Source organism: Gymnoscopelus braueri (assembly GCF_963280865.1).
Source record: "Gymnoscopelus braueri genome assembly, chromosome: 4".
In the NCBI taxonomy this organism is placed as follows: domain Eukaryota; kingdom Metazoa; phylum Chordata; class Actinopteri; order Myctophiformes; family Myctophidae; genus Gymnoscopelus; species Gymnoscopelus braueri.
The window spans coordinates 10,412,082-10,424,249 of record NC_137605.1 but is presented as its reverse complement, the minus strand read 5'-3'; the positions used below and the strand labels follow the sequence as shown (position 1 = coordinate 10,424,249).

At 43.1% G+C, this 12,168-nt stretch overlaps 1 protein-coding gene across 1 annotated transcript in view; it reads left to right on the top strand.

Moving 5' to 3' along the window:
- itga10 (integrin, alpha 10) overlaps positions 1-12,168 on the top strand; it is a 68,048-nt gene that overhangs the window by 2,455 nt on the left and 53,425 nt on the right. The window contains 3 exon segments of the mRNA XM_080425389.1: positions 9,989-10,100; positions 10,947-11,056; positions 11,203-11,288. Coding sequence (XP_080281515.1) covers positions 9,989-10,100; positions 10,947-11,056; positions 11,203-11,288 — 308 coding nt within the window.

Below are 12,168 nucleotides of genomic sequence, written 5' to 3'. Positions count from 1 at the left end.
AAACATCTCCAGTTCCCCTGAAACACTAAGTGACTTACCATGCAGGAATTCCTGGCATGATGGTGGCTGCGTGGAGCGGATTCACAGGCCCCCCTAAAACACACACATGTTAGAGCTGCCACACGGCCTCAGCCAATGAGGACGGCCACGCTGGGGCGAGCTGAAAACAGAAGTTCCTGTGGTTCTGGTTGAAAGCCTGATCTTTAAATAAATCTGTGCAACGCGAGGCACCAAACTGCTCGTTCGGGAGCAGTGGTGCTGCGTTTATGCTAGCGGTGACAAAGCAACGGACTATAAGTCGTTTTCAGTTGATATACAAACTGACACGCTGCGCTTGTCGCTATTGACGAGCTATGAGAAAAAGTTGAGCGGGCTTAAACTTTTTTCTCTGCTCCTATGACGCGGTAAAGCGCCAATCAATCATTATGTTTTCGTTTCACCATTTTCACGTCCCTTCTCTCTCCACACAATTCCTGCTTGAAATGGGGGAAAAACAATCCTTGCCGTCAGCCAGTTCCCTGTTATTTTAACCCGAGCCTTTAGATTTTCCTTTAGATTTTTCTCACTTGTCGCTTGACCCACACAGAGACAAGCGCTTCATGAAGTCAACGAGCGCGTTGAGTTGCAAAAACTTCAATAGTGACTTGACGACAGTGTTGCAATGCTGACCACACTTGGTCGGTTTGTCGCTTTTGTCGCTGCCAGTTTGAACGCAGCATTAGAGGTTTCAGTGTCTTGCTCAAGGACACTTGGTGTCATGAGGAGCGCGGGATTGAACAGGGAGCCTTGCCAGATGGCCCACAGTAGCTCTGAGACACAACATTATGACAGGTCATGTAGAATTCATATAAAAGAAAATTGCACCCTGGTAAACACCTCACAAAGTGGGGTCCTTGGGGGGGTGGGGGGCCAACCAAACCCTTAGAGCTCTGTAACTCTGAGATCGTACAAACGGAACCAAATGGACCCTTACGGGTCCATTTGGTTCCATTTGTACACTCTCAGAGTTATGGGGGTCTGTGGGCCTAATACATACCAGACCGAGGGTCCTTAAAATTAAAAGGTTTGGGAACCACTGCGCTACGTAAACAATACACACTATATCCACTCCTTGTAGAAGGACAAGGGGGGTCTACTACTTGCACGTTGTTTCATCTCTCTGGCTCTGGGGGGCAGCGCAGACAAACACCTTTGTGTGTTAGACCACAAACCTTGTGTTTGTTATTATCAGTAGCTGTGAAATGAATGGAACTCAATGGGCTGTGAATGTACAGCAAGGCAACGCGTGTGTGTGTGTGAGACGCCGGCATTTGGGAGTGAATTAGTCGGTGCAGGCAGACAGGTAACCATGCATGAACCACAAAGGGGTTAATTTACTGTAAGCGCCATGCAAAGTGTCTCTCTCTCGCGCGTGTACACACACACACACACACACACACACACACACACACACACACACACACACACACACACACACACACACACACACACACACACATACACATACACACACACACCAGGAGCCAGTTGTTTGTGGTAATGTCTCCATTAGCTGTGCGATTTAACCATACAGTAGTGTATGTGGTCGTTCTTAACACATGTGTGAGCAGACATTTACATCTGTGTGTGTGTGTGTGTGTGTGTGTGTGTGTGTGTGTGTGTGTGTGTGTGTGTGTGTGTGTGTGTGTGTGTGTGTGTGTGTGTGTGTGTGTGTGTGCGCGCGTGCGTGCGTGTGTGTCTGTGCGCGCGCTCGCGCGTATGTTTGATGTTAATGGTTTCTGCAGAGCTCCCTGGTGAAGTGGAAGTCGGTTACACACTGTTATGTTTTACTGAGATGTAGAACACAGGTGTGTGTGTGTGTGTGTGTGTGTGTGTGTGTGTGTGTGTGTCACCCACATTCTCTCATTACCCCTTAATCTTTTCCTCTCTTCTTCTCCAACTCTCTCTCTCTCTCTCTCTCTCTCTCTCTCTCTCTCTCTCTCTCTCTCTCTCTCTCTCTCTCTCTCTCTCTCTCTCTCTCTCTCTCTCTCCACTAGGGGTGTGGGAATCATGACTTGATTTTATCATAATTCTTGTATACTTAGCTGAGCGGAGTAACCCTTGGGTCTATTTCTAGGCCCCCTCTTTTTTCCCCTCTACACTAAATCTCTTTGCCGAAAATAGACGATGTACAAGCTGTACAGGCTTGTAGATTGGTTATTTTCAACTTCAGTTCACCCCAGAATAGGCACGCTAGGGTTCATGTGGTTGACTTGGTCAACATTTGTTGAAGTGGATTTCTTTGTGCTTTTTAAATGTAGATCATTTCAATATGTGAACAACAAATGAAACACTTTACGACCTTTGCTTAGCTATAAACTTAACTTCATGTAGCTTTGGTAAGCATGTCAAAAGAATCGCGGTTCTTGGCATCAAAGAATCAATACAGATCATGGCAAAAAGGATCATGATCTCATGCTGAATTGATTTCACCCCTATACTAGTGTCCACCCGCTCAAGTCTTCAGTGAGTCACCTGCCATCATTCTCTCTATCTCCTCTCTCTCTCCCTCTCTCATCTGTTTTTCTCCCCATCTCTCCACCTCTTCCTCCACCCACGTTCTCCCCATGAGAGGATGAGAACACAACATGAACATACAGATGGAGAGAACAGAGGGAGGAATATGTGTGGGAGATAGAGACAGAAACAGAGAGAGATAGACAGAGACAGACAGACAGACAGACAGACAGACAGACAGACAGACAGACAGACAGACAGACAGAGAGGACTGAAGTGAGATGACAGAGGCACATTCCCTCATTTATCAACGCGGTGCAGCCCAAATAATGGGCGTAGGGCGAGATCACCGCACCTTTCGGCATTTATCAATATATCCTGACGTGGGCTTCATCCTACCATACGCTGAGATCTCACGTCTGGTCGAGACCAGTTGTTGACGTTGGCTGCGCCCGTTTATTCCATTCTAGACCTGCGGAGCAGCATTGTCTGACTGTCTGACAGGCATCTGGACACATAATCCACTCCTAAATGTATATCTACACACTAATAATTAATCCCTGTGAAAATATAACATTTTATAAAGTAATTTAAACAAACTGCTTTAACAGTCATTCAGTTGCATTGGCTATTTTAAAATAGCAGATCTGCAAGCTCAAAAACGGGTCGCATTGCGACGCGTTGTGAGCTTGTAGATCTGCTATTTTCAAAATATACGAGCGCTTTTGCGTCGGGACTCGGGACTCGGGAGTCCCGCGGTCGGGACTGCCGACGATCTTTTCATGGACAGTGAGGTGTACAAACTTACAGTAGCTTGTCCTATGTTATGGAGTTATGTCATAGAGAGTTTTGAAGACTACAACCTGGATGGGTTAAGGATATAAACCCGACGCTCCAATCTCTTATTATTAACGTGGCGGACCGAAAGCACTGCCGTCTCACGGGGAATATCCTACATGACTGCTTGTGCACTGCTCGGTATGGGTTAAATAAATTAATATACAAACGTATTCCATTCATGGCGATGTGATTGGTATCATAATATGTCATTCATGTAGGCTACAAGCCTACGTGACAAAGATTGTACCGCTACGGTACGGATTACAATACATGAAAAACACAGCTGGGCGGGCGTGTGTGTGTGTGTGTGTGTGTGTGTGAGAGAGAGAGAGAGAGAGAGAGAGAGAGAGAGAGAGAGGGGGGCGTGTGCGTGTGCGTGTGTGGCGAGGCAGGCGGGGGAAACTCTTTCTCATTGGCTTTTGATGTCTTTGGTCGTATTCTGGTCCTTCTTCATGTCGTAAAATCGGGGCGTTTTGAGAATATTTAAGGGCGCGTTATTTAAATGACGCTAGGTTCCAGCCGTGACATTTATCAAGCCTGGGACCAAATGTAGGCTCGGATCAGCTGTGTAGGATTCGTTGATAAATGTGACTTCGACGTTGGTGTACGGCCGAATATATGGAAAAATATAAGCCGGTTTATAAGCTGCGTTGATAAATGAGGCTGAGTTCTTGTATGTTTACTATTCTTAATTACCTTGATGTATTGAGTCCATTATCTGTTGCTCTTTTTGCTTATACCTTATAACGTATCATCTATGAATGATGCTCTAACTTGATGTTTCTCAACAGGGGGCGGCACAACCCCCCAGGGTGCATTCAGAGAACAGCAGTATTTTTTTTAAAGGGGGCACTGAGATGATGTTAGGGCTTAGGGGGAACTCTGGCCCAAATAGTTTCGGATTCACTAGACTAAACCATTGGTCCCCAACCTTTTCTGGATCAAGGCCCACTTCAAAATCAAGTGTTTGAAGCCCACCCCATCTGACAACTGAACACGGCAGCCCATCTGCTAGTTTCGATATAAAATAAATAATAAATAAATAAATACTGTCTGGCATCGATCCATACACCATATAGATCACTTGAGCACAGACCATAATGCCATGTATTTTACAGTGCAACATTAATACGAATGCTTCTTGTTTGGTACCTGTACCAAATTGGCACCTTTTGATTGCTGTTTGTGATCAATATACCCAGTTAGAATCATCTATCTATCGATCATCATCGACGTTCCAATATACAATTGTAGCTGTTGTTTGACAGTAAATAAAAGTACAATGACATCTGGCCTATTTTAAGGCAATACAATTCTACTTCTAACTTCTCCTGGGAAGTAGGCTAATAATCACATTCCAACTGTCCAGGTTTAATGTAAAATCTGTTATTTGGTATTCAGTGAGATGTTTTCTAAAGTATATTTCCATTTTTAACTGGGTGTGTCGAGGGGCGGTAAGGGACCTGGATATTGTATAGGGGACGCTGACCCCAGAAAGGTTGAGAACCACCGCTCTAACTGTAATCCATCACTGTCTACATGTTATGTACAGGAGATTTTACAAATTGGTTTAGTATCTGTCAGAAGAGAAGAAAAGAAAAGAAAAGAAAAAGAAAAGAAAGGAAAAGAAAAGAAGAGAAGAGAAGAGAAGAGAAGAGAAGAGAAGAGAAGAGAAGAGAAGAGAAGAGAAGAGAGGGAACCATTTGTGTATTTAAACCAGTATAGATCAGTACACATTGCTTCTGAATGCTGTTACCGTATAGACTTACACCATTTACTGTCACAATGTGTACTACACACACACACACACATGCACGCACGCACGCACGCACGCACGCACGCACGCACGCACGCACGCACGCACGCACGCACGCACGCACACACACACACACACACACACACACACACTCACACACACATTCCACATGAAAACATACACTGCACAAGCGTGTGCGCACGCACACACACTTCTGTAAATGACTGTGGTTGAGAAGATCTGGACTCAGTTTGGCTTGATGTTTTTATTCAGTTGTCATGACGACAGCTGGTCAGACTGGCTGTGGTGAGGATGGGGGGGTGAGAGACGAGAAGAGAAGAGAAGAGAAGAGAAGAGAAGAGAAGAGAAGAGAAGAGAAGAGAAGAGAAGAGAAGAGAAGAGAAGAGAAGAGAGGAGAGGAGAGGAGAGGAGAGGAGAGGAGAGGAGAGGAGTAGAGTGTGTGTGTGTGTGTGTGTGTGTGTGTGTGTGTGTGTGTGTGTGTGTGTGTGTGTGTGTGTGTGTGTGTGTGTGTGTGTGTGTGTGTGTGTGTGTGTGTGTGTGTGTGCGTGTGCGTGTGTGCGTGCATGTGTTTTGTGGGTATTGAAAGGACTTAACTTGTCTTCACATGTCTTTTTTAAAGGATACCACCTGTATGATTTTCATGTTAGCTTCCGTCAGTCTAATCCTGGATGAGTAAACCAACAGTGGTGTGTGACCACTAAACCTTTAAGTGCTAAACGTGAACAAAAATGGTCAAAGTTTTGAAAGATCTCTAGCCGTCTAAAGGGAGGGAAAAGAAACCTTTTCTCATGTGATAACGTGGGCGTTGTGTGTAACTTTACGATTGTCAGGTGGTTTACTCCGACAGCACTGGAATGATGAAAAATCATTTAACCACATAAACTCCTATTCTGGCAGGCAAATAGCAGTGACACGTTACATACAGGCTGCAAGTTTGTAGATCCTCTATTTTCGTTGAGCGACAACCGAATACTTCACAGTGAATATCAATGGTCTTTGACTTTGATGACTCTGTAAAAAGCGTGCAGGTTAACAGGTCAATGTGACCGCCATCATGGATGAAGTTCTGTAAAGTTGTAAATATATTATTCACAGACTCAAACTTCCGTGAACCCAAACGAGAATGGGAGTAATTCAATTGAGATGTGAAGTGGTCAGTCGTGGGGTTAGACCAAAGCATATATATAACAATTTGCTGCCCTTTATTTATTTATTTATTTATTTCTATTTTCCTGGCAGTATGGCAGGGTTTATGTACCAGCTCAGTGGCCTTGTGGTTAGAGTCTCCGCCCTGAGACCGGAGGTCGTGGTTCAATCCCCGGTCGAGTCATACCAAAAAAGGACTATAAAAATAGTAGCCAATGCCTCCCTGCTTGGCACTCAGCATCAAGGGTTGGATCGGGGGTAATTCCCTGTGACATGCTATCGTCATGTCCAGGTGGTGCACTTGCACATCAAGCTGATTCATGCAACAGAAACTGGAGATAGGCTCCTGACCAATATGGGCCATTAATTGTATGTCTTTGTTGTCTTAGTTGATGTAAGATTGATGGGGGATGGGCTCACGAGGGTTGTTTTGCAATAGTTGTCTTGTTGTTGTCTCGTGAACTGTACTGCATTTTGTGTTTTGTGTTTTTGTTTTTGAAATATTCCAAAAAGAAAGAAAAAAGTTATTAAGGTAACAATGACCTAGAAAGTCATTTTCAATGGAATTAGGGACAGTGTGAAAACATTGAAAAGCCATACTACAAAAACATTAAATAACCTCACTAAAGAGTTCGTGTCACGATCTGTCTCCCAGCTGTCTGTCTCCCAGCTGTCTTGTTTTATTTTGTAGTGATATTTTATTGTTTTTTTTTTTGTTTCTTGGATATTGCATTCCTTTTTAATTTTTCCCACGATTTTGTAACCCCTATTTTTCACCCAGTGCCAATGCCTAAGCTTGCAATCCTGGGCGCTACTCTCCCTCTGCCAGTCTGGGGAGAGCCCCGAACTTAGAGATATTGCATATTTCCTTGATTTTTTTAGTAATAACTAGTGTTTCCTGTCTTCCCTTGTACTTGGTACCTGTCTTGGCTCTCCACTCTGTGCTTATTGTTAAGCTGATCCACCTGTGTCCTGTTCCCTTGTGCCTGTGTGTGTGTGTGTGTGTGTGTGTGTGTGTGTGTGTGCGTGTGTGTGTGCGTGCGTGCGTGCGTGCGTGTGTGTGTGTGCGTGTCTGCGTGCGTGCGTGTATGGCAGTGTGTGGACCATTTGCTACTGTGAGTATGTCTGTGTTGGCTGTAGCTGTGTACCCGGGGTTCAATTTATAAAAAGAAAGAAAGAAACAGGGGGGCTGAGGGGCTAATTTTCTTAAACACTTAAGCCATGTATACTGTGTTGTACGACAAACAGCTAGAATAGCAGCTCTACAAGCTCACAACATTCTCCATCTTTGACTATATTTTTCTCTCTATTTTTGAACGGGTCGTGGGCGGGTAGCAGTTCTAGCAGAGAATCCACTATCCTTTCCCCATGCCACATACTGTAAGCCAGTGGTGACTGGGGGATACTGAGGCGTTCCCAGGCCAGCGTGGAGATATAATCCATCCACCTGGTCCTCCTCCCTGCTGGGCCTGCCTGGAAAACCTCCAAGAGGTGTCCTTATCAACATTTTTAATAAAATTGTTAAATTGTTTTATTATCAAACATACATTTCTTTGGCTCGAAAAGTCACCATAGGTGGAAAAAAAAACGATATATAATTTATATACCTTTGCAACTGGATCCAGTGTGTGGATACAGCTTCTTCTGTTATTTTTTCTTAGTATTTGCCTCTGCCCAGCACCTGGCTTTTTAACATTGGATGTGCGTGGTTTATTCACTGTTTCCCCAAACATAAATATCAAACATCTACTTTTTCCCAAAAAGGAAATGCATGTATTTAATTCAGCTTGGATGTTCGATGCCAAAAAGCCAAAAAGACGGTTAACTGCTAGAATTGATAGCTGTATTATGACTACAGAGAATGAATAATGACTCGGAGTCGTTATTCATTCTCTGTAGTCCACTAGCGTGAAGTGTCTGTCTGTCTGTCTGTCTGTCTGTCTGTCTGTCTGTCTGTCTGTCTGTCTGTCTGTCTGTCTGTCTGTCTGTCTGTCTGTCTGTCTGTCTGTCTGTCTGTCTGTCTGTCTGTCTGTCTGTCTGTCTGTCTGTCTGTCTGTCTGACTGTCTGTCTGTCTGTCTGTCTGTCTGTCTGTCTGTACAGTATGCGTGCTACTTTACCTCTGTACAATACCTGAATTCTCTCCCCGTCTCTCACCCCAACCGTCTCTCTCGCTCTCTCTGTGTATAAAGGGCAGGTTTGTGTGTCATAACAGGGAGCTAGTATGCTCCCTAGTTTTTATAACCCACACCCTTCCCTAAACTCTCCTCTCCTCCTTTCCCCTCTCCTCCTCTCCTCTCCATGTAATTAACAGGCTGTGATCATGTGACCTATATCAGAGGTTCTCAAAGTGGGGTCCGGGAACCTCCAGGGGTCCTTGAGGGGGTGCCAGGGTGTCTGCAGCTAAATGAGTTAATATAGAATACAAATCTGTTTAAAGGACAACTTCGTTTTTTTTACAACAAGGGTTATTTTATTAGTTTGTAATGATAATAATTAAAAGATGAGTGTTAAAAAATAATCATTTATTGCTTATATCTCTATCGTTATAGCAATTTTTAACTGGGGGTGGGGGGCATTCGGGAAATTGGTTAAAATGCATTTTTTTTACACAATAAGCCGGCTATTTATGTCTCCGTAAGGCCGAAGGCACGGAGGTCAGGGCAGAACCTCTGCCCCGAAAATGTGTTTGCAAAACTTTTTTTTTTATATTACTCCTACACATTTTGTCCAAACATCACACAAATCAGTACACACTACAGTATCTCTATAGTCATGTGATCAAGGCCTCAAATCATGAACGCAGTGTCCGATTGCCCTGAAATTTTGCACACATATCCCCACTAGGCCAAGGAAGAAATGCGACAGAATCCAGGGAAAAAGTTGATAATTGTTGATTGTATGACCTACAAGTTCAAGAGTTATAGGCCAAAACGTGAATCTGCCTGTTATAGCGCCACCATGAGGCATTGCAACTCAGCGCGTCCATCGCGCCTCAAGCTCGCTTCGGTCTGCCTTGTTTTCTATAGAACGTTAAAGTCACACGTGGAAAAAACGTTGGACATTCATACAGTAGGATTATGCATGAAATAAATTGTGTGTAACGTTTTGTAAGATAATCGTACAAGCCCAAAGGTGTAATGCTACTAAGTGTTGTTGGTGACAGAGAACCTTGACAAATATGCAAGGACAGTTGAGATTGAGACAGTGAAGGAGAGACAGACAGTAGGACAGCTGAGAGGGAGACAGTATAGGAGAGACAGACAGTAGGACAGCTGAGAGAGAGAGAGAGAGAGTGTAGGAGAGACATCAGAACAGCTATAAATGTGTCCAAAGATGGGAGTGTATTGATACACATGTTATACATATTCAATAGCTTTCAATAGATTTTTCTTTATTATGTTTATTGAGCTTCATTTTCAACACCTAGGGGGAAAGAAAGCATTTATTCTTTGTCGCTAAACCCTCATGAAAGGCTCCATTGTTCTGTGGTCAGATGGAACTCACTAGAAAATTAAGTCAATGCAAATTGGAATATTTTATTTGGTTCCACTTCACAGAGAATGACTTTGTATGTACAGTATAGTGTCTGACTGACTGGTTGAACATATGTAATATAATAATGTTAATGGCTGGTTGTAATAACATGTAGTAATAATGATAATGACTGATTGTAATAACATAATTATGTAATAATAATAATAATGTTACTCTGTGGTTTGTTCCCTCAGGGTTGTGTGAATGTTTTAACATCGATGTGAAACATCCTCGTATTTTCTCGGGCCCTGAAGACGCTCTGTTTGGATTCTCGGTGCTACAGCATGAGAACGATGGAGAAAAATCGTGAGTTTCACTTTCAGTTACTTCATAGTGGTACTGAAACACTGCTGTATGTGTGTGTGTGTGTGTGTGTGTGTGTGTGTGTGTGTGTGTGTGTGTGTGTGTCTGTGTGTGTGTGTGTGCGCGCACACACATGTGTGTGCGCACACACACACGCGCGCGCACACACACACCAAATCTAAAATAGCAGATCTACAAGCTCATGCGACACGTTGTGAGCTTGTATATTGGCTAGTATGGCATTAATTTACAGGACAAAAAAAAAAGTCATACAGTCAGGAAGAGAGAAATGGACGTTGGGGTGGTAGAGCTATGCACCTGCTGGCAAAGCTTTACCTTTAGACACACTTTTTGTTACCACCGCCAAGAGCGGCGATACTGCGGGTGCTTCGGGGCTAAAGCACCCAGGGGAAATGAAGAGCACCCATCACAAACTCATCACAAAAAAAGAAAAAGAAAAAAACACTGACATCTTCACTTCATGGAGTACATTTTTGGTACCAAATTAACCAAATTAACCGCATTAAAGTAACAAAACCCCCCTGCGACCCATCACATTACAAAAGTGATGGGTCGCACTCAGAATGGCAAGAATGAGTTCACTTTTTTATTATTGTTATTTCTTCTCCATGTCTTTAGGCTACAAACGTTTCGGCTATCCAGCCTTCATCACACTGATGACTGCATGACTGTATTATTTTTCTTGTTGCTCTTATGTTATTTATATGTGTGTAATCTCGGCATCATTGTAAATGAGGGTCTCCCTCAATGATCTCTCCGAGAATCTTAAATAAAGGTTGAATGAATGAATGACTGTATGACTGTATTATAACTGTCCATGTTATGCAGCATGCTGGTGGGTGCTCCATGGGACGGACCCCCCAATAACAGGAGAGGAGACGTGTACAAGTGCATAGTGGGAGAGGAGAGGAACTCAAACTGCAGCAAAGTGCATCTAGGTGAGACCAATGTCCAGTTTAACATGCAGTTAAAGTTACCGTATATAGTTCACAGAGATGATTGACAGGATGACTGATCTCTCTCTCTCTCTCTCTCTCTCTCTCTCTCTCTCTCTCTCTCTCTCTCTCTCTCTCTCTCTCTACAGAGACAGCTCTCCAGAACGTGTCGAAGAACCTGAAGAACTCTCACCTCGGGATGACCCTGACCCCAGGCTCACCCGACGGCTTTCTGGTACCAATCAATCAATTATTCCATTAATCTCACATCCAGGTTGTGTCACGGTGAGGAGATGGACAACATCTGACCACGGGATATACGCCATATTGACGAGGACGTGGTGATTTACGATAGCAAGCCTGTCAGTAGAATCAGAATCAGTTTGATTTGTCACATCACAGCAGTGGTGTGAAGTAACTAAGTACATTTACTCAAGTAGGCTACTGTAATTAAGTACAATTTTGAGGTACTTTTACTTTACTGGAGTATTTCTAATTGTCTATACTTTTACTTCTACTCCACTACATCTCAGAGGCAAATATTTTACTTTTACTCCACTACAATTATTTGAAAACTTTAGTTACTAGTTACTTTGCAGATATAAATGATTACATTATAAAACATACATTAACCACTTTAGCCCGATTTTATACCTAGGCTATTTGAAAATCTACAAGCTCACAACGCGTCGCATCGCGACGCGTTGTGAGCTTGTAGATCTGCTATTTTCAAACATTTTAGTACTTTTACGTTTGGTGCTTTAAGTACATTTTGATACCAATACTTTTGTACTTTTACTCAAGTACATTTTGAATTCAGGACTTTTACTTGTAACGGAGTAGGCCTACTTCACATTGCAGTATTGATACTTTTACTTAAGTAAAACATTTGAGTACTTTTTCCACCACTGTCTGCATCACAGTCTTACAGGTGTAAAGCAGGGTGAAATAATTTTCGTCAATTTTCGCGTGCTCCATTGTTTTGTAGTATTATGTCAGAAGACAGAGGACAGAGGTAGAGTGAGAGCAAAGCGAAGATTATAGAAAACGGATATTTACATACGTCTATATTTTCCGTATGGAAAAGCGGATATACATTATATTTAGGACATTGC